A 20,421-nucleotide genomic window follows, 5' to 3' on the forward strand; every position below is an offset into this window, starting at 1 on the left:
GTCCTCCGAGGGGATTACTGAGAGGAAATCTGCTGCGTGTGGTCCCTATACTCATCCAAAGCTAATAATCTTCATTTCGGAGACACATTTACATGTATATTTGTGAGTATTACTAGTCGCTCTGTTATAAGAGGCATTTTGCAGTTTGCGTTGCGTAGATAACCTCCCACAATTGGGTATTAGAGTGTTACGTACAGGAAACGGACGCGTTCATGACCCGACCTTCCTTGGAATATAAAGCACTTATGAGAATTGATTTGGACACGACGCCTTTCATGCATCACAGAAAACATCTGGACATGGGACGTGCGAGGGGGGGCTCACACCTGTCCCCCACACCGGCTAATATACTGTTTCCCAACTCCCGTCCTCAGGACTCCCGATGTGTCATGTTTGGTGAATATCCCTAATTAATCACACGAATCTGTAACGATGACTGAGACGCTGATTATCCCACCTGTCTGTGAGACGCTGATATTCTTAAGGTGGAACTAGATCAAAATGGAGAAGAACAATTGGCGCCAATATCCCCATCCCGGTGGAATGGAGCTTATTCTAACGTCAGCATTACTATATCTCCAAATAATATTGTGTTACAAAGGAAAGCCCTGTGTAGGGTCACTTTTAAGGAAGTTTAAAGAAAAATATGTGTATAACATACGTCGGCGGATCGCAGCAGTCCACTGACCCAAACCAGCCTCTTACAATAATATGGCAGCGTGTCGGGAGCAACTTCTAAGTTATTCCTGAGCAATCAGACATGTTCTGATCGTCACCTCTATTTGTATTCATTACGTTGTAGGAAAAGTCTAATTCTTATTTATAAAGGAAGAGAGCCACTCATTGCAAGAATCCAGCATACTTCTTAAGGCCTTATTTAAATATAAATATATCCTTATGCAAACTATGGATTAGAGTTTCTCTATTATATCGTTATTACAATGTAGGGTTTAAATAATTGCAGAACTTTTGATTCCATTCTGTTACAAAGGCATCTGCGTGTACCGGCAGCACAGGGAGAATGACAAAAACATTTAATTCCATTACTGTGGAGGCAGTTTTCTACGTTATCTATTAAATGTCAAGAAATGCAATAAATATATTTTCCCCATAAAATAAATAAATAAATAATTAAAAAGCCCTTTTGACATAACAAATATTCCTGATAAATTGGGTGCACGGGGTTAACCCCTAGGTTCCCAGCTGGTATCGGCTGGCTCCATGATTCCTATTGAACAGCTGACTGCGGTACCTGGGGCTCTGCTCTGTTTATTACAGGAAACAATGTGACATGATGAATTACCCCTTCAGGACAGAACGTGAGGAGTCTTCCTGGGGTCAGGTGACGCTGGGTAGGAAAAGTGTCTTTTAAAAAAATTACCAACAAAAAAAATTATAATAAAAACTATTAGTCCAAAATGAACATTTTAGGAGAGGACAAAATTCAACATCTTCTTTCATCCCAGAGATCTATTTATAGATAACTCCCACCGGCTTGTGAACAGCGATACTGCGGTCTTAGGTACAGTGTTTACGGCTACAAATCTTATTCCTGCTTTATATCCTGTATCATGTACTGAGGTGACGCTCACTCATCAGTCCAAAAAGTTTCTGCGTTCTAGCGTTCAGTCAATGATGGTCGTCTCCTTATCAGGTATCTAAAATATATATATATGTATGTGTGTCAGGGAAATTAGACTGTAAACTCCAATGGGGCAGGGACTGATGTGAATGAGTTCTCTGTACAGCGCTACGGAATCAGTGGTGCTATATAAATAAATGATGATGATGATCTATATATATATATATATATATATACACAAGTTACATCCAGAGATGGATTTTCTCTCTTTTTAAAAAAGCCAAAGACGCTTTGTTTATTCTCGCACCTCATCCAGGGGCCCTGGACCCTGAGCCGGTCCTCCAATGTCACACCTCTCTCTACCTGGTCATTTCTAAAGAACATTTTATTGAATTTTTTTAAGAACGCCCTTCTGGCGCATGTATAAAATATACGGGCTGGTAAGACGTTTCGGATCTATTATAACATTTGAACACACACACACATTATAACATCTCATAGCTAGGGAGTCCCGGTATCTCTTTACACTAAATCTTCTGAACTTTGCCATTTCAGTTACACAATCTGTCACCTATGAGACGCTCTATAGTTTGTTGCTAAATTGAAAAAAAGAAAAGGAATATCTATTTGACGTTAATCCATATACAGTGGTTAGCATTGCTGGCTCACGGCACTGGGGTCATGGGTTCGATTCCCGACCAGGGCCCTATCCGCGTTTGTATGTTCTCCCCGTGTTTACGTGGGTTTCCTCCGAGTGCTCTGGTTTATTACCACACGCCAAAAACATACCGGTAGGTTAGTTGGTTTCCGGCAAAAAAATGGACCCTGGTGTGGGGAATTTAGATTGTAAGCTCCAGGGACTGATGTGAATGATTACATATCCTCTGTACAGCGCTGCGTCATATGATTGGTGCTATATATGATAATAATTACAAGAATGTACAGATGACACAATTAAGTCCTCATATTGCTACTCTGTTGTTATAAAAATATATCTAACAATATAAAAGACGTTTACAAACACAGACATGGAAATGTTGCCCTGCAAGATGTGAATGAGATGTATATATTCGTGGACGCTGCAGGATCTGACAAGTGCAGCATTGGAAACACGTTAAATACATACATGACTGCCATCACATGTTCTGGGGTAAATCCATTTTGCCCAAATTGTACCCCAGTTTGGCAGTTGAAATGCAGACACACAGAGACTAGTGATTCTTCCTGATAGAAAGATTTTTCGCTTTGGTGCAGCTGAGTTTAATAACAGGAATATAACCCCCCCCCCCTCTCTGTACGGTGACTCACTTGTAAAATTGACACGAGGTCACCAACCTTGGCGAGGATTCGTACACAAACCCAACACCTTCTACTTCCATCATACCCGGTCTTTATCGGGGGTACTGTGATACGAGCCCAGGTCAGTATACCGGGTCACATTACCCTGATACAGAGGACGTCTGACAGTATACACACAAATCTGAAACAAATTCCAAAGTTGTAACAGAGGTTGGATCCTGGCAAAGAAGCTGTTTTGTTTTTGCATTAATTCCCATAGACTGCAACATTATCGCCTGGTCCCTGACACTGAGAGGGTTAAACGCTCCAGGCTGAGATCAGGATAATCCCAGCCAGGAGAGAGTTAACCAGGAGGGCCCTCATCGCCTGTAGCAGAGGGGCAGTTTGTATTTCCAAATCTGGACATGGCCCAGGTGTGTCTGGTCTATGTTATCCATGACTGCAGCAGCCCCCCCCCCCCCCTTAAGAAGCACATGATGGGTTGGAGGGGAAGGGGATTCTGGCACTAAGGGGTTACACTGACACCCTTCCCTGTGGTGCTCAGAGGGAGGCAGTGGGGTTTATGGTAATGCATTAACAGGATGAGGACAGCAATCTATTTAATATGATCAGTATTATGCTCCAGGAATGATAGGCACTCGCCTCTCTCCATATGCTGGTACTAGCCTTTAACCCCTGCAACGCCGGTTTCTGGGAATTAAGCAATGCAGCCCTGCTGTAGACTGCTGCATGTGTTCCCAGGGCACTGGGTGGGCTATCTGGGACCCCTGATGGATCACATAGGCAGACAGACAAGACATGTAGCAGAGTCCTTGCACAGTCCATCAGCCACACATATAATATAACGATTGCATACTCATGCACCTACAGATATATACTACAGTATGTGGGATATATACATCACAACCGAGAATGTGTACACAGAGCTCAGCTACAGTATCTGGGATGTATACAATGCACAGACCTTGAGACCAGGCCTCCCGAGCAAATCACTAATTGTCACTCATAGTACCAGGGCCTCCACAGCCAAGTGTCCTCCAAATTACTGCTCGGAGTAGGGTGGGGGTGACAGAATCATAACCCTCCCCCCCCCTTCCCCCCCAAAAAAAGAAAATACATGTTCTGCATAGAATAATACACACTCCTGCTTGCAGAGGATTTAGCCATCACTTCACAGAGTCAAATGAACCTCTAAGACCTGTGAATTGAACGTGACAAGGACTCTTAAATCACAATTAATATGACAGATACCACTAGGACCCAAGGGTCACATTCAATATTGATATTCAGCTCCAGGAGCCATAGATTACAATGACAATGACAGCTGTCGCCAGGACCTGTGGATCACACCAAACAATGACAATACCTCTAGAAGCTACCGCTAGGACTTATGGATCATGGTGGTCTAGGACCCCTCACCTTGATGGTCTCCCTCGGGGATATACATCCTCTGGCTTTCATTGACCATTTAAGAATAGGAAAAGGTTCCAGATTAATCCTCCAAGGAAGGCCGTGTCCAGGGATCCAGGTCTGTACCAAGGCTGGGGTGGGAGGGGGGTTCCTCTGTCCAGGTAGGGAGAGGTCCAGTGATGGGGTGAGTTCCCAGTTTAGGAGGGGGTCTGGGTCCAGTAACAAGAGTCTATATTCAGTTGTGGGGGGGTCCAGTAATTGTGGGGATTGTCTCTAATGATGGGGGGGGGCTGCCTCCAATATTTATGTGTGGTATCTGTCCAGTGTGGGCTCTATCTCCAGTGATGGGTTGAGGAAGGGGGTCTGTCTCCAGTGATGGGGTGAGGGGGGGGGGTCTGTCTCCAGTGATGTGGTGCTCCCTCTAGTAATATTGGCGTCTGTCTCCAATGGTAAGGGGATCTGTGTCCAGTGATGGGATGAAGGGGGTCTGTCTCCAGTGACGGGATGACGGGGGTCTGTGTCCAGTAATGGGACGAGTGGGGGGTCTGTGTCCAGTGATGGGATGAGGTGGGTCTGTCTCCAGTGTTGGGATGAGGGGGGTCTGTCTCCAATGATGAGATGAGGGGGGTCTGTCTCCAGTGATGGGATGAGGGGGGTCTGTCTCCAATGATGAGATATGGGGGGGGTCTGTCTCCAGTGATGGGATGAGGGGGGGGGGGGGTCTGTCTCCAGTGATGGGATGAGGGGGGGGGGGGTCTGTCTCCAGTGATGGGATGAGGGGGGGGGGATCTGTCTCCAGTGATGGGATGAGGGGGGGGGTCTGTCTCCAGTGATGGGATGAGGGGGGGTCTGTCTCCAGTGTTGGGGTGCTCTCTCTAGTAATATTGGGGATCTCTGCTGGGAGGTGGTCTCCGGTGGCTCTGGGGGGCTCTGTATCCTTCGCTGTTTCGGGGTATTACCTGATCCCCATCCTTGTATATAAGCCCCCTCTGCTGTCTCTCTGCATCCTCGGCGGGGTCAGTATTGTGGGCTCCGGGCCCCCCAGGCTGCAGCGGCGGTGTCGGGGGGAGACATGTCGGGGAGATGCTGCTCCTGAAGCCCAGAGCTCTCTGTTGGCAGCAGCCGCTTCTGCAGAGGAAGAGAGAGGGGGAGAGAGACAGCTCAGCCCCTCACTCCCCCCTCCCTCCCCCAGCCCAGCAGCAACTCCCCCACCGCTCAATACTCCAGATGTTCCTGCGCTGCCGGCCGGAGCCCCCGATACCACGGGAGACCCCCTACTCTGTGCCGGGAGACCCCTACTCTGTGCCGGGAGCCCCCCACACCGCCGGAGCCCCCCGATACCACGGGAGACCCCTCCTCTGTGCCGGGAGACCCCTACTCTGTGCCGGGAGCCCCCCACACCGCCGGAGCCCCCCGATACCACGGGAGACCCCCTCCTCTGTGCCGGGAGACCCCTACTCTGTGCCGGGAGCCCCCCACACCGCCGGAGCCCCCCGATACCACGGGAGACCCACTACTCTGTGCCGGGAGCCCCCCACACCGCCGGAGACCCCCGATACCACGGGAGACCCCCTACTCTGTGCCGGGAGCCCCCCACACCGCCGGAGCCCCCCGATACCACGGGAGACCCCCTACTCTGTGCCGGGAGACCCCCACACCGCCGGAGACCCCCGATACCACGGGAGACCCCTACTCTGTGCCGGGAGCCCCCCACACACAGGGAGCCCCCTACTCCATGCAAAGTACCTTGAGTGCCGGGAGCCCCCATCTCCATGCAGCCCTCTACTCCGTGTCGGCAGCCCCCCAACGCCATGCCGGGAGCCCCTCAAAACCACCGAGTGTCGGGAGCCACCCCACACATAGACCAGGTAGCCCCCTACTGCGTGCAGCAGCCTGCTGGAAGCCCCCCAACACCAGCGCCCCCCTGCTCCATACCAGGAGCCCCCTCACACACCAGTCTCCCCCCTTCTCCTTGAACCAGCCTGCTGGGAGCCCCCCCCCCCCTCCCCACAACACCAGGCCACCTTCCTCTACTCAATGCAATGCCCCCCCCCCACCTGCTGGGAACCCCCCATCACCAGGTGCCCCACTACTCTGTACCCCTACCAGCTCACTGCAAGCACTAATTGTTGCAGAACCCATGCCCCTGCTGAAATCCTTCCCCCCCTTCCAACTGCTGCCAGCCCCCTTACAAACTGGTGCCCACTCCTCAGTGCAGTGTCCCTTTTATGAGTCTCCCAAAAAACAGTCGCCTCACTCTCCTGCAATGTCCCCCCATCTACCTGGATACCCCCAACACCAAGGAGCCCCCATCAAACACGTGCCACTCCTCCGTGCAGTGCACCCCCCCCATACACACACACCTGCTGGGAGCCCCCCAACGAACAGACAACCCACTCCTCTATGCAGCCTATGCTCCCCAGACTGCTACGAGCCCCCCATCAGACAGACGCCCCGTTCCTCAGTGCAGCACCCCGCGCCCCTGCTAGAGGCCCCAACAGATAGGTGCCCCACTCCTTCGTGTAACCTCCCCTCTTGCTGGGAGACCCCAGACAAACATATCCCCAAGTGCTTCATGCAGCCCACCCCTACTCAGTGGTCCCCAGCACATAGTCACCCCACTCCTCCGTGCAATGTCCTCTATCTGCTGGGAGCCCCCCCAACAAACAGGCACCCACCCTTCAACTTAGGGAGCCCTGTGACCGCATATAAGCAGCACGAGGGCGTTATCCTGTGTGTCCCGCAGAATCGTCTGGGGGGATCCAATGTCTGCGGTGGAGGAGGATACCCCCATTACCCTGAACACACGTGTCCTTCTCGCCCTCTTTTAACACCCCATTCCCTGTACTTTAATGTGATACCAAAAGATGCCGGGTAAGAATCACCTCTGCCTGACACTCTGATTATGGGTTAATGCAGCCCCCAAACCCATAGTCACAAAACATTGACCTCTGCCTGAATTTCACTTACTTTCTGCTCAGAGAACATGGAGTTCCCCATGTATGATACACTGTGTAATAACTGCCACGTGTGGGACGGCTGTCTGTAATAATATTATGTTATTACGTCTTCCTCTCCCACCATCCTCATCTGCAGCCTTGTGTAACAAACTTTATTGGGGTTATCTTGTTTCCTAGCGTTGCATTGTGGGGAGTTTCCTCCAAGTCACACAATGCAGCAACTTGCATTTTTCCTCACTAGTACATAGTCTGTTGTGGCACTACAAGTCTCAGCCTGCTCAGCAGCTGGAGAGCCACAGGTTGTCTAAGCGTGTACTATATGTACGTAACATTTACAGGCACACATGACAGTATGTATTATTGCATAGGTCGCAGTTGTAGAGTGTCTTCTAGTTTGGACCACTCGCATCTGGTACTCCGGGGAGAGGTATTGTGGTACTATCTATCTGCGCCAACCAGCAGGCGGGCGTATCGTTAATAATTCTTTGGTATGATGGCAACTTGTGAATATTTTCTATTGCTTACGGAGTATAACTGCAGTCTGCAATGAAAAATGAAATATTACGAGCTGTTCTCTTTTGAGCTGAATGCTGCAGATTTGCGTCCTCTGCCAGCTGGCTGTGACTTGTGAGTACCATCTCTTCTGATATCAGCAAAGCTCTCGGCTACAGCCGGCCACATATTCCTAGCCGGGCCTGCTCGGTCAACTCTGCAATTCGCGTATATGAAGGGTTCACTACAGGTTCTGCATCATTTGGGAGTTAACGTTCTGTGATTACTGGGCCCTTAAACATAGCTGTCAGATTCTGCCTTTATTGCTAATCCAATTGTACATGTAAATTAATTCCAACCGATTATTGATGATGATCGCTATTATTGATTATTGCAACACAGAATGATTTACAGCCTTTTCCACTTTAAATCCTAAATGGGATGAGACGAGTTACTTGAGTGCGATTTGCAGCTAAATGTTTTGCAGGCACATAATTGTCCCTCCGTGACATCCAGAAGATCCGTGCATGGCGCTGGATGTATGGAAAGCTTTTACAGACATTTGACGGATGACTTATCAATCTCTTTATGAACATTAATGGCTGTAGGGTTAATGAAATCAGAAGTGTACAGCTATTAACTTGATGCTGCAATGGCTGGTACTGTGACATGGTTACAGGGGATTAATCTTACCTAGGACAGACAGCAGATAAGAAGGAATATTAGGAGAGGTTTGCAGAGAGGGAGTAAGGATGGTACATCGAGATAGTAGCAGGAATATAACGGGAATACAGTTCCTGTAGGAGATTATTTGCAGGAGAAGAGTCTAGAGGGTATAATTTATCAAACTGCGGATTCTAGCTGTCATTTTGTAGAATGTACTAAATAAATGATAACTGCAATCTGATTGGTTGCTATAGGCAACATCTTCACTTTTTCAAACCCGCAGTTTGATAAATTTACCCCTAGGAGTCAAAATAGAAACAGTTTTGAGGCTATGAAGAATCAGACAGATTGAGCACAAAATAATTCTCACATAAAACGTTACAGGTCATACTTATTCTGTCCATATTGAAGAAAGCAAGTTGGATGTAGGAACACTGCCTCATTCAAAGGTGTATTTGACATCACAATCTAACTGTATTACTGTGACAGGAGCCTTACATTAATACTCTGCTGCTGGAAGACCCTGCTCCTTACACTATATAACTCTCAGTCTGTGGCTTCCTGCTGCCTCCATTCCCCTCCTCACATCATGTCACTGCCCCTGTCACATGCAGCCCTGTCCTCACTAACACATCACTCATCTCCTGATATACTCTGTGCTGCTGGATGACCCTGCTCCTTCCACTATATAACTCTCAGTCTGTGGCTTCCTGCTGCCTCCATTCCCTTCCTCACATCATGTCACTGCCCCTGTCACATGCAGCCCTGTCCTCACTAACACATCACTCATCTCCTGATATACTCTGTGCTGCTGGGGGACCCTGCTCCTTCCACTATATAACTCTCAGTCTGTGGCTTCCTGCTGCCTCCATTCCCCTCCTCACATCATGTCACTGCCCCTGTCACATGCAGCCCTGTCCTCACTAACTCATCACTCATCTCCTGATATACTCTGTGCTGCTGGAGGACCCTGCTCCTTCCACTATATAACTCTCAGTCTGTGGCTTTCTGCTGCCTCCATTCCCCTCCTCACATCATGTCACTGCCCCTGTAACATACAGCCCTGTCCTCAATAACACATCACTTATCTCCTGATATACTCTGTGCTGCTGGGGGACCCTGCTCTTTCCACTATATAACTCTCAGTCTGTGGCTTCCTGCTGCCTCCATTCCCCTCCTCACATCATGTCACTGCCCCTGTCACATACAGCCCTGTCCTCACTAACACATCACTCATCTCCTGATATACTCTGTGCTGCTGGGGACCCTGCTCCTTCCACTATATAACACTCAGTCTGTGGCTTCCTGCTGCCTCCATTCCCCTCCTCACATCATGTCACTGCCCCTGTCACATGCAGCCCTGTCCTCACTAACACATCACTCATCTCCTGATATACTCTGTGCTGCTGGAGGACCCTGCTCCTTCCACTATATAACTCTCAGTCTGTGGCTTCCTGCTGCCTCCATTCCCTTCCTCACATCATGTCACTGCCCCTGTCACATGCAGCCCTGTCCTCACTAACACATCACTAATCTCCTGATATACTCTGTGCTGCTGGGGGACCCTGCTCCTTCCACTATATAACTCTCAGTCTGTGGCTTCCTGCTGCCTCCATTCCCCTCCTCACATCATGTCACTGCCCCTGTCACATGCAGCCCTGTCCTCACTAACACATCACTCATCTCCTGATATACTCTGTGCTGCTGGAGGACCCTGCTCCTTCCACTATATAACTCTCAGTCTGTGGCTTTCTGCTGCCTCCATTCCCCTCCTCACATCATGTCACTGCCCCTGTAACATACAGCCCTGTCCTCAATAACACATCACTTATCTCCTGATATACTCTGTGCTGCTGGGGGACCCTGTTCTTTCCACTATATAACTCTCAGTCTGTGGCTTCCTGTTGCCTCCATTCCCCTCCTCACATCATGTCACTGCCCCTGTCACATGCAGCCCTGTCCTCACTAACACATCACTCATCTCCTGATATACTCTGTGCTGCTGGAGGACCCTGCTCCTTCCACTATATAACTCTCAGTCTGTGGCTTCCTGCTGCCTCCATTCCCTTCCTCACATCATGTCACTGCCCCTGTCACATGCAGCCCTGTCCTCACTAACACATCACTCATCTCCTGATATACTCTGTGTTGCTGGGGGACCCTGCTCCTTCCACTATATAACTCTCAGTCTGTGGCTTCCTGCTGCCTCCATTCCCCTCCTCACATCATGTCACTGCCCCTGTCACATGCAGCACTGTCCTCACTGACACATCACTCATCTCCTGATATACTCTGTGCTGCTGGGATCCTGCTCCTTCCACTATATAACTCTCAGTCTGTGGCTTCCTGCTGCCTCCATTCCCCTCCTTACATCATGTCACTGCCCCTGTCACATGCAGCCCTGTCCTCACTAACACATCACTCATCTCCTGATATACTCTGTGCTGCTGGGGGACCCTGCTCCTTCCTCTATAATCACCTGTAAGAAAAACAATTGAGGCTTGTGTATGACTATACATTTGTGTAGGGTTGTGAGCCAAGAACCTTTAGCTTAAATACCTGAGCCCCATTTTTTCTTATAAAGCATATTTTGTTCCCAAAAATCCTAAACGTCAGTAAATTTTGTATTGTTAGTAAAAAATCAAGTAAGTAACCAAGTAAATGCAACAATATGATGTTCTTCAGCTCCCTAGGTAGGAATTACAGTGTCACATTTCCAGTCTACAAATATCAGAATTTCACAGACATTGAATTGGTTGGTGACGGCACCGCTGGGAAGAGTTTGGAAAATTCAGAACAAGTTTGTACTTTAAAATTTGTTGTTGTTTCTTTTTAAGCAACATTGTCTTATATTTGTGTTGTGTTTACAACTGTTTCTATAACAAACACTAAAGTAACAACATATTGTACAATGGCTACACATACATCTATATTGTACGTATTTTTAAATAACCTTTTTCTTTGAAGCCATTATGAATAAAGTGTGTAGTGGATTCGCTGGAAACTGCCGACGGAACCAAACTATCAAATCGTTCCTCAAACAGAACAGCAGGAATTCTGCTCAGTTGTACTAAAAAAAACCCTGCAAATTATTTGTAGGAAAAAAAGCTAAAAAGTGGCCTCTGCAGAGTAGGAAATATGAGGCCGCGGATAATGAAACATTAGAAGCCAAAACACTCCGGTCATGCTAGGAAAAAGTACCGAACAGGAACAACATGTAACTATTGTGTGCGGCAAGGGCAAGCGCAGGGGGAGGGGCATAACAGCGCCAGACTGTAATGTGTTACTACTCTGTAGGGTCTGATAATTATCACAACCCAATCACAGGGACTGGCCTGAATCTTTTTTTTATTGCAGATATAAAATAATTACTTAGCGGTGGTATTTATGAAAACCATGGCAGATGCCGCTGAGCAGCGCGCAGGGATGAGCTGTTTTGGCCGGCTCGTGTGTGCGCGGTGTTATTGAAAGTTTTGGACTTTCAGTTCTGTTAATGTGGGGAAAAAATTATTATAAAAAAAAATATTTTTTAAATCATTTAATGCGTTCATTCAACTATTCTGTGTTCCCAGAACAAATTTCTTTTTTTTTTTTGTAATTTTGTTCTGTTGCCGCCATCCCGAGATGGCGCTAACACAACAGGCTCGGCAGCAGCGCAAGTACTGACGCAATACTTTATACGCCATTTGAACGACAGCGGCTCTTGCCTCCAACCAGGTTATCAGTGTTATCGGTAACAGTATTATTTCTGTTGGGCAAATCCTTAACGAGCCCCAGCCGCCATGGAGGAGACCATAGTTTCCGCTGACCATAGGGGTCCTTATCGCCATGGTTTATGGCTTATTAAATAGGCCCCTTTGTCATTTAATAAATCTACCGCTTGTGCCCTTAGGGCAACATGGCACATGGCAGAAACCAGCTGGAGAACTATCTGAATACTTCACGTCTTGGAGCGACGCACCGCTGCATTAAGTGACAGGGAACGGCGCTGCCGAGCGACATGGAAGGCTGCACACTAATGATATTCCTGTCATTTCTGACACTTGATGGCTACCATGTTAAGTGCTGGAAATAGAATTACTTCCTATGAAGCAGTGCCTGCGGGAGTGTTGCTATTTAATATTCTGCGCCTTAAGCAATGTTCAACAAGGCTCTACCTTGATGGCAGCCATTTTCCTCTGCGCAAATATTTATGAATCTATTATTGGGATTACCGTTTCTTTTACTCGGCGCATGTCATAACAACATATCGATGCATTCCCAATGCCAGCTTCCTGCCAATTAGAGAAGAGTTAAATCAGACATCCACGTTTATTTTACTACTATCCAAGTCCTGTCCCAAAGGAAAGAAATTTGTAAAACAGAACCTGATGCTATGATGGACGCAGGTCTGTTTTTGTGATGTAAATTCTGAATGTTTGCACCGGTTGTGCCCACAAAATGAGTGCACGTATATATGCAGAGTTGCACCCGTATGAAACGCCTCCTTACGGCCGGAGAGGCGCAAGCGTCTGAGGACGACCGGCAGGGAAACGCCTGTTTGCTAATCGGGAGTCGTGTCTTTTGCTCCCGCTCTCTGCTCAGTAAATATAGGCTTAATGTAGGCACAATAAATAATGGCAATTTGCCGATCATTGCTTTACCAGTTGGTGTACATGAATTTAAAAATAAAAATATAATCATCATCATCAATTTATATAGCGACACTAATTACGCAGCGCTGTACAGAGAAAGTCACTGACATCAGTGCCTGCCCCATTGAAGCTTACAGTCTAAATTCCCTAACACACACAGACACAGAGACTAGGGTCTATTTCTTAGCAGACAGTTAACCTACTAGAATCTTTTTGGATTGTGGGAGGAAACCGGAGCACCCGGAGGAAACTCACACAAACACGGGGAGAACATATAAACTCTACACAGATAAGGCCATGGTTGGGAATTGAACTCATGACCACAGTGCTGTGAGGCAGAAGTGCTGACCACTGAGCCACCGTGCTCACCACCAAGTATATAATCTGCAAAAAAATAAAATAAAAAATGATAAATTTCATTACCAATCATGTACCAATGTACATGAAAATGCCCCCAGTCGACGCACTAGGTGTCAGCGCCATCAGTGAAATACTCTCTGTAAGATATTCAGCGGTCGCTGGCTCTTAGTGCATTGATCGGCTGCGTTCTCCTGCTCAATGGACCAGGCCACAACATGGCTGCCTCCGCGGTGCGCTGGGAACAGACGTTATTTCATTGCAGCATTTTTACGGACACATTGTCAGTAACTAATTGAAGCATCGTAACATTTAGAGGGAAGAGTAGCGGGATGGATACTAAAGGGACTTCCAAGCCCTCAGTGATAATTATTTAGTACTTCGCTATTATTAATTTAGTAGTGTTAGGACGATTTTTAATGACCTCTATTTCTTTTTAACTGACTTACTGACGGATATCACATGGCTTAAGACGGCAAAACCTTTGTGTTGTATTTCACACACCTGCTGAGGCCAATGAACAATATCGCCAACAAAATGGAGTACGAGAAAGAGTTTATACCTGGAGGCACAATGGCAATCCTTTCCGAAAACAGGTGCAAACGGAATACAGTGGCGTTGTCTATAGCAACCAATCCAATTCTAGTTGTCATTTTTCTAGTGCAGATTTGAAATTGAAAGCAAACATCTGATTGGTCGCTACGGACAACACCATTTTCCACTAGTTCTCGACGGTGTCTGGCGCACTCTTCCACCCCTCTCTGGAGAGGAGTGCGCTTTCAGCGGAATGGAGGGGTAATGGTTAATATGATGCTCTCTGCCCAGACCTCAGGCCGATGTATATAGACGTTACTGATGCTTCCTAGAACCTTGTGTTTCCAGACACCGAGCAGAAACAGCGAGCAGAAGGGGAGATCACCTCTGGGCCGTGTCTGTTGCAGAGCCTGATAAAGGCGCTGGTACACAGCGTTATTAGTTTAATAAGCTGGAACCAGATGCACGAGATTAGACCGCTGCACATTTTAGTTTTAATGCTGAATATTGCTCACCTCTCTGTAAACAGTGTAATATATATACAAACACATCAGACCTCGTAGCCACTGGTGTTTTTTTTTTCACTAGAAACGACCTGGAGACGCATTCTGCATTTAACTTGACTTCTATGGGCGTCTTTTCTAGCATTCATATGCGCTTGATGTGCGTTCAGATGCAAATGGGTTCATCGTGTGCGTTTATTAACGTGTCTGCAGTCGATCGTTAGTTTATAATAAGCGGCGAAACAGGGTTTTATTTATTCAAATACACTTTGAATGTTTATTTATTTTGCACTATTTTTGAAATAACAGCCAGGGATTAGGGGCCTCAGACCATAATTATGGGCTACTGGGGTGTCAAAGTGGCCGCTCCAGGGGTCCCAATTAGATTCATTATACCGGTCCCCACTGCACTGACAAACGTGGTTTATTTAATAATCAAGTATTTTTTGGTGGTCTCTTCTGTTGACGTCATCCTGAAATTACATTAGCAGAACTGGCACATGGGCGATACTTATTCCCCGGTGGCGATAACGACAGCGGGCAATAGTAGCGAACAGTTGCATCAGCATTTACGTTTTGGTTTTAAGTGTTTTTATTGTTTGGGAATAAAATATCCATTATTTGTGGATTACATGGAGACTAAAGCACATCTACAGCAATTCCTACAATGCAAAATATTTTGCAAAAAGAATTAAATAGGACTTTATGCCATCACTGTACCCTTCAATGGAAATAAAGTCCTTTTTTTGGAGCTGAAGGGTGAGGATACAATGGCGTGATGCTAAAAATGTATCGCGTGCGTGAAGCATTATCACAGCCGCAAATGGGGAATTGAATTGGTCTCTCGGAACAATGTAACAGCGATCGTCTGATTGCTTAAAAGTGCGAGCAAGATAAGGATCCGGTGCGTGAACAATACGTCACTAAATCTTTTATTATTTAACTAATATATGAGGCACCTTTGAAAACACTGAAATAAGTGGACTACAAATGAAATGTACAGCTCATGTATCCTGTACAAGCTGTATAAGGAATTATTATCACTTTTATACAGGTCTAGAAACGGGCGCAGAAGCCAGAAGATGTAGAATTAGTATGATAGAAGCGGTGTCTCAGCGATGCCGGAGAAACCGTCAAGTGATCTGTCAAGTGGACCACGATTGATATAAATGCAATAAGGAAAAGCCAATAATCACATCTCCGGATGGCCTACAGCCTCGAATTGATGGGAAACATGGGGTTGAATCAATAGAAAAATGGAGATTGAAGGGGAAGGATGGAAATATGAAAGGATTCGTCCATGTCCCTCGCGAGGGACAAATGAGCTGTTTTTTGCTGTAACTCCGAAATTTTGCTATTTAAGACCTAGGGGTTTATTTATCACACTGTTCGCACTTACCTCACCTTACAATGTGTACGTACTGACTGTCGTCGCCTATACCAAGCGTAACGGCAAAAGTGCAGTGCATTGAGAATAATGTTTTTAAATATCCTCTATAAGGGAGTAGTGTATGCAAAGTATTACAATATTGGCCTGCGTTGAAGCAGCGCGGAGTCATGTGATGTGAAGAATGAGATCAAATTCTGTCTTATTCTCTGTTTTATGGGCTGACGCATTTCACCAGCTTTCATTTTGGTTTCTGTAGGAATATTGTTTTTTTATTTGCTGTGTTGTGGAAATGCTTCAAAGCTTTCATTTAAAAAGAAAAAAAGAACTTTTTTTTACTGCACGATTTCTCTCACTGAGTCATTAAGGAGAGCAAAGCATAAAAATTGAGTAACTTTGCACCTGGGCAAAACCATGTTAGATTGGAGGGTAAGGTACATTAAAAATGTGGGGACAGATTTATAGTTGGGGTAGGACATGTCCTAGAACAGCTTTACATTTCAGTGTAAAAATAAAGCTATCAAATATTTGTGTGCTACATGATAAAACAGCCAGTGTATTTCTTATGTGCAAATTAATAAACTAATTTGCACCCCTTGTATTGCAGCATGGTTTTGTCCAGGAGCAAACTTACTCCTTTTTTTTTGCTTTGCTCTCCTTAATGACTCACTGAGTGTTCTGATTTCGTACGCACAGGAAAATATTTTAAAAATGCCCCTTTGCTCTCTAAGTAAATAAAACACAAGGTAGATAGCATAAATAAGCATTAATGCTATGTGACAGCCATATTGTCACCATGTGTTTTCTGGAGTCAGACGATCCATCTAACGTGTCATCCGTTTACATAAAGGCCACGTGTCCCAGTGAAGGAGATGGATCTTTTGTATACAGAGTAAAGTCTCTCGTTCTTGACCCTGAATTGAGTAAAAATCTGTTTTGTTTATTTATTCCTAAACTGTATTGTATCTTGGCCACTGCGCCTCTGCAAATCCCTGGAACGCCAGGCACAAGGGGCGTTCCGCTAACTTTGCGGATAGAAGTCGCTGGATTGTGAATATTCGGCACTGTCCACATTTTACCTCTTGTTCCTTTATGAGCTCCACTCATTTTAATTACTCCCACGATACTAACAAACCAGCATATTACGCAACCCATGAGCAGATGGTTAAGCAGACCCCAGTGATCGACACACTGCAGCCCCCAAATGTCCAGTGTAGCCCCAGAATACGGTCTAGTCCTCTCCGTCACGTCTGTCGTGGTGTCAGCGGTGTCCCCACCCTGTAACAAGCAAACTGAATTATTTTTTGGGATGTGCTCCAGGGTCTTGTCTTCTGGGGAGCAACTAATCGGACCTCGCTCAACTGAATCGATGGAGAGAGGTAGAGAGTTCCGGGGCAGCTCTAGAGAAGTCGCACATCAACATGAGATGAGCTACAGGAGAGCAGGATTGGGGATGTCTTTGTACGTTACATATAAAATACTAAATGTTATCCCGTGACATAAACTGACCATGTACAAGAAGAAGCAGACGATTTTGCGGCTGGTCAGATGTTTGTCTCCGGGACTTACGGATTGTAGTGGGGACAGTCTAGGAAGGGAAAGGACATTTAACGGAGGAAGACGGGGTCGTTGAGAGTGTCAGAAGCTGCTGAATGGTCCAGAAGAATTAATGTGAAGTAATAAGCTTTGGACTTAACAGAGAGTCAATATAGGAATAGTGGCCTCCTTTTGTAATTGGAAAGGGTCAGGTATGTGGTTTTCAGAGAGAACGTAGACGTTATACATTGTCCGCAGAGCAACACTGAGCTGGAGAAAAAAAATGAGATTTTACGAGATCCAAAATTACACCTTAAACCGGTGGTATTACGGTGCCCTTCGGTGGTTCATCTTTATCAGCGAGATCACAGGAGCCGGATAATTCGTGGGTCTGACAAGTGACGCGGTTCACAAAGATAATTATCTTTACATGTTAATGGCGGCCGCATCCTGTTTATACTATTATAAAACGTAGCGTTGGTAAGCCGTTGGGAGATACTAATGCAGGGAGGCACACAGTGATCTGCTAACTATTATACCTAATTTATACCAGGGATTCCTGAACAAGTATTTAGGAAAAAAAACCCGAACTCTGTTTGCCTTAAAACTCAGCGAGCCATGCCGTGTAATATCATAAATAACATATATGTTTATTTACACAGGACCAGCCATGTTTAAGTTTGCAGCTGGGGATGATATAGTGCAGAGCTCGGTACAGTTACACTCATACAGTATATTACATAATACCAGAGTCTAGTTCAGGGCAGAGAAGACTTCCCTTAGGACGGTTTTTAACTTGTCTATTTTATTAAAGGTCGAAGATCCCTAACTCAGCCAAAAACGGTTGTTATGGGTGTGTCCCATGGAGGACCAGGTCTGAGGCTTTTTATAAAAATTAAAGGGACATTTTTTTTTTGTCTATTTCAAAATGAATACAACTGAGCCGGGCAGGGTGGCTCCGGCCCTGTCTGTTAGCCGGACACAGTAGCCCTCACCAGGCACCGCAAACCCAATTGTACTCAGTGGTTTTCAGCCTCCTAATCACAGGACAGTAAATCTTGCAGTTTGGATTTCAAAAATTCACCATGTGGCACTTTGCAAACCACATACTAAACCGCTGCTTAGTAAATTTCCTCCATGGTCTTTTAGGCCACGTAGGGATTACTAAAATAATTGGTACCCCTATATTTCCAATTATTTGGCAGGATCATACTACAGTATCTCCTCTTTTACACCTTAGTCTAGTTGACGCTTAATTTTTATTGCCTGATACACGGGTTAAACAACACCTTACACAACTATCAGAGGGATATTTCTTGTTACCTCTAACGTCAGCGATGTACAGTAAGGACGCGATCGGACAGTCGCGTGCGGATGCAGACTGGGACTTAGACGCAGATACCACTGATACAACCGAAATAGCGGTTTCATTTGCGGGCGGTCCGAATGATTAGTGGTTTCCGAATGATGCGCCGACGATTGTTGAGACCCTGGTAGTCACTCGCCCCATAGATTAGGATTTGCTGAACGTGTTGTAACAAAGATAAAACATATTTTTATTTGCACGCATGTCGGGAAGTTGCTCCTGCTGTGTTACGTTATTCAAGATTAAATGATGCTTCATAGCAATTGCGCTCATAACATAAAATAAAAGTGTGTATGTTCGTAAATTGGATATAAGTGTCTGAGGGCGTGTCTGTTAGGGTGTGTCTGAGGGGGTGTGTCTTTTGGGGCATGTCAGAGGAGGTGTGTCTGTTGGGGCGTGTCTGTTGGGGCGTGTTTGAGGAGTGTGTCTGTTGGGGCGTGTCTGAGGGGTGTGTCTGTTGGGGCGTGTCTGAGGGGTGTGTCTGTTGGGGCGTATCTGAGGAGTGTGTCTGTTGGGGCGTGTCTTAGGGGTGTGTCTGTTGGGGCGTGTCTGAGATGTGTGTCTGTTGGGGCGTGTCTTAGGGGTGTGTCTGTTGGGGCGTGTCTGAGATGTGTGTCTGTTGGGGTGTGTCTGAGGGGTATGTCTGTTGGGGCGTGTCTGAGATGTGTGTCTGTTGGGGCGTGTCTGAGGAGTGTGTCTGTTGGGGCGTGTCTGAGAGGTGTGTCTGTTGGGGCGTGTCTTAGGGGTGTGTCACACCCCCCAAGACACGCCCCAACAGACACACTCCTCAGTCACCCAGCCCAGAGTGGGCTGGGTGACAACAACGCAGCTCCAGGGAAGATCACCAGCTCGAGGTGTCACAGAGCAGAGACAGAGGAGTGACAGCGCAGAGACAGAGGAGTGACAGCTCAGAGACAGAGGAGTGACAGCGCAGAGACAGAGGAGTGACAGCGCAGAGACAGAGGAGTGACAGCTCAGAGACAGAGGAGTGACAGCGCAGAGACAGAGGAGTGACAGCTCAGAGACAGACACACACACAGGAGACTCCGCAGAGCCTATGGGAGTAACTTTTGGAGGACTTGAATAAGGTGGAAAAGTGGGGATATTCCAAAGATTTGCCTGACATCCAGAGGATTCCGCTGGATATCCTATATGCTGAGAACATCAGGATCTCTGGTAGGATCCATTTGTACTATTTCCCACGGATGGTGATGGGAAGGGTTCAATCACTTTGAAGGAGATTACATCTATGGCACAGAAATAATCACCCTATTATAAGAACAGAACTGTGATTATGGACTGTTGTTAATTATTTGTTTTCCATGGGAACTTTTATGCGCTGAATGTCCTAATGTTTTGTTATTACTGACCAATTCAGATTGTATTACCTGAGTTTAGGATTTTGGCTGCATTTAGGATCATATAGCGCCTTAGTAGTGGTTGTTTGACATGAGATGTGTGTCTGTTGGGGCGTGTCTGAGGGGTGTGTCTGAGATGTGTGTCTGTTGGGGTGTGTCTGTTGGGGCGTGTCTGAGATGTGTGTCTGTTGGGGTGTGTCTGTTGGGGCGTGTCTGAGATGTGTGTCTTTTGGGGTGTGTCTGAGGGGTGTGTCTGTTGGGGCGTGTCTGAGATGTGTGTCTGTTGGGGTGTGTCTGAGGGGTGTGTCTGTTGGGGCGTGTCTGAGGGGTGTGTCTG

At 46.5% G+C, this 20,421-nt stretch overlaps 1 protein-coding gene across 1 annotated transcript in view; it reads right to left on the reverse strand.

Annotated features, from left to right (window-relative positions):
- The window catches only part of CACNA1C (calcium voltage-gated channel subunit alpha1 C), a 278,371-nt gene extending 272,945 nt beyond the window's left edge, over positions 1-5,426 (reverse strand). Inside the window, 1 exon segment of the mRNA XM_075210714.1 lies at positions 4,301-5,426. Coding sequence (XP_075066815.1) covers positions 4,301-4,349 — 49 coding nt within the window. The 5' untranslated portion in view covers positions 4,350-5,426.
- Positions 5,427-20,421: the final 14,995 nt, after the last annotated feature.

This window comes from Mixophyes fleayi, chromosome 4 (genome assembly GCF_038048845.1).
Source record: "Mixophyes fleayi isolate aMixFle1 chromosome 4, aMixFle1.hap1, whole genome shotgun sequence".
Classification (NCBI taxonomy): Eukaryota; Metazoa; Chordata; class Amphibia; order Anura; family Limnodynastidae; genus Mixophyes; species Mixophyes fleayi.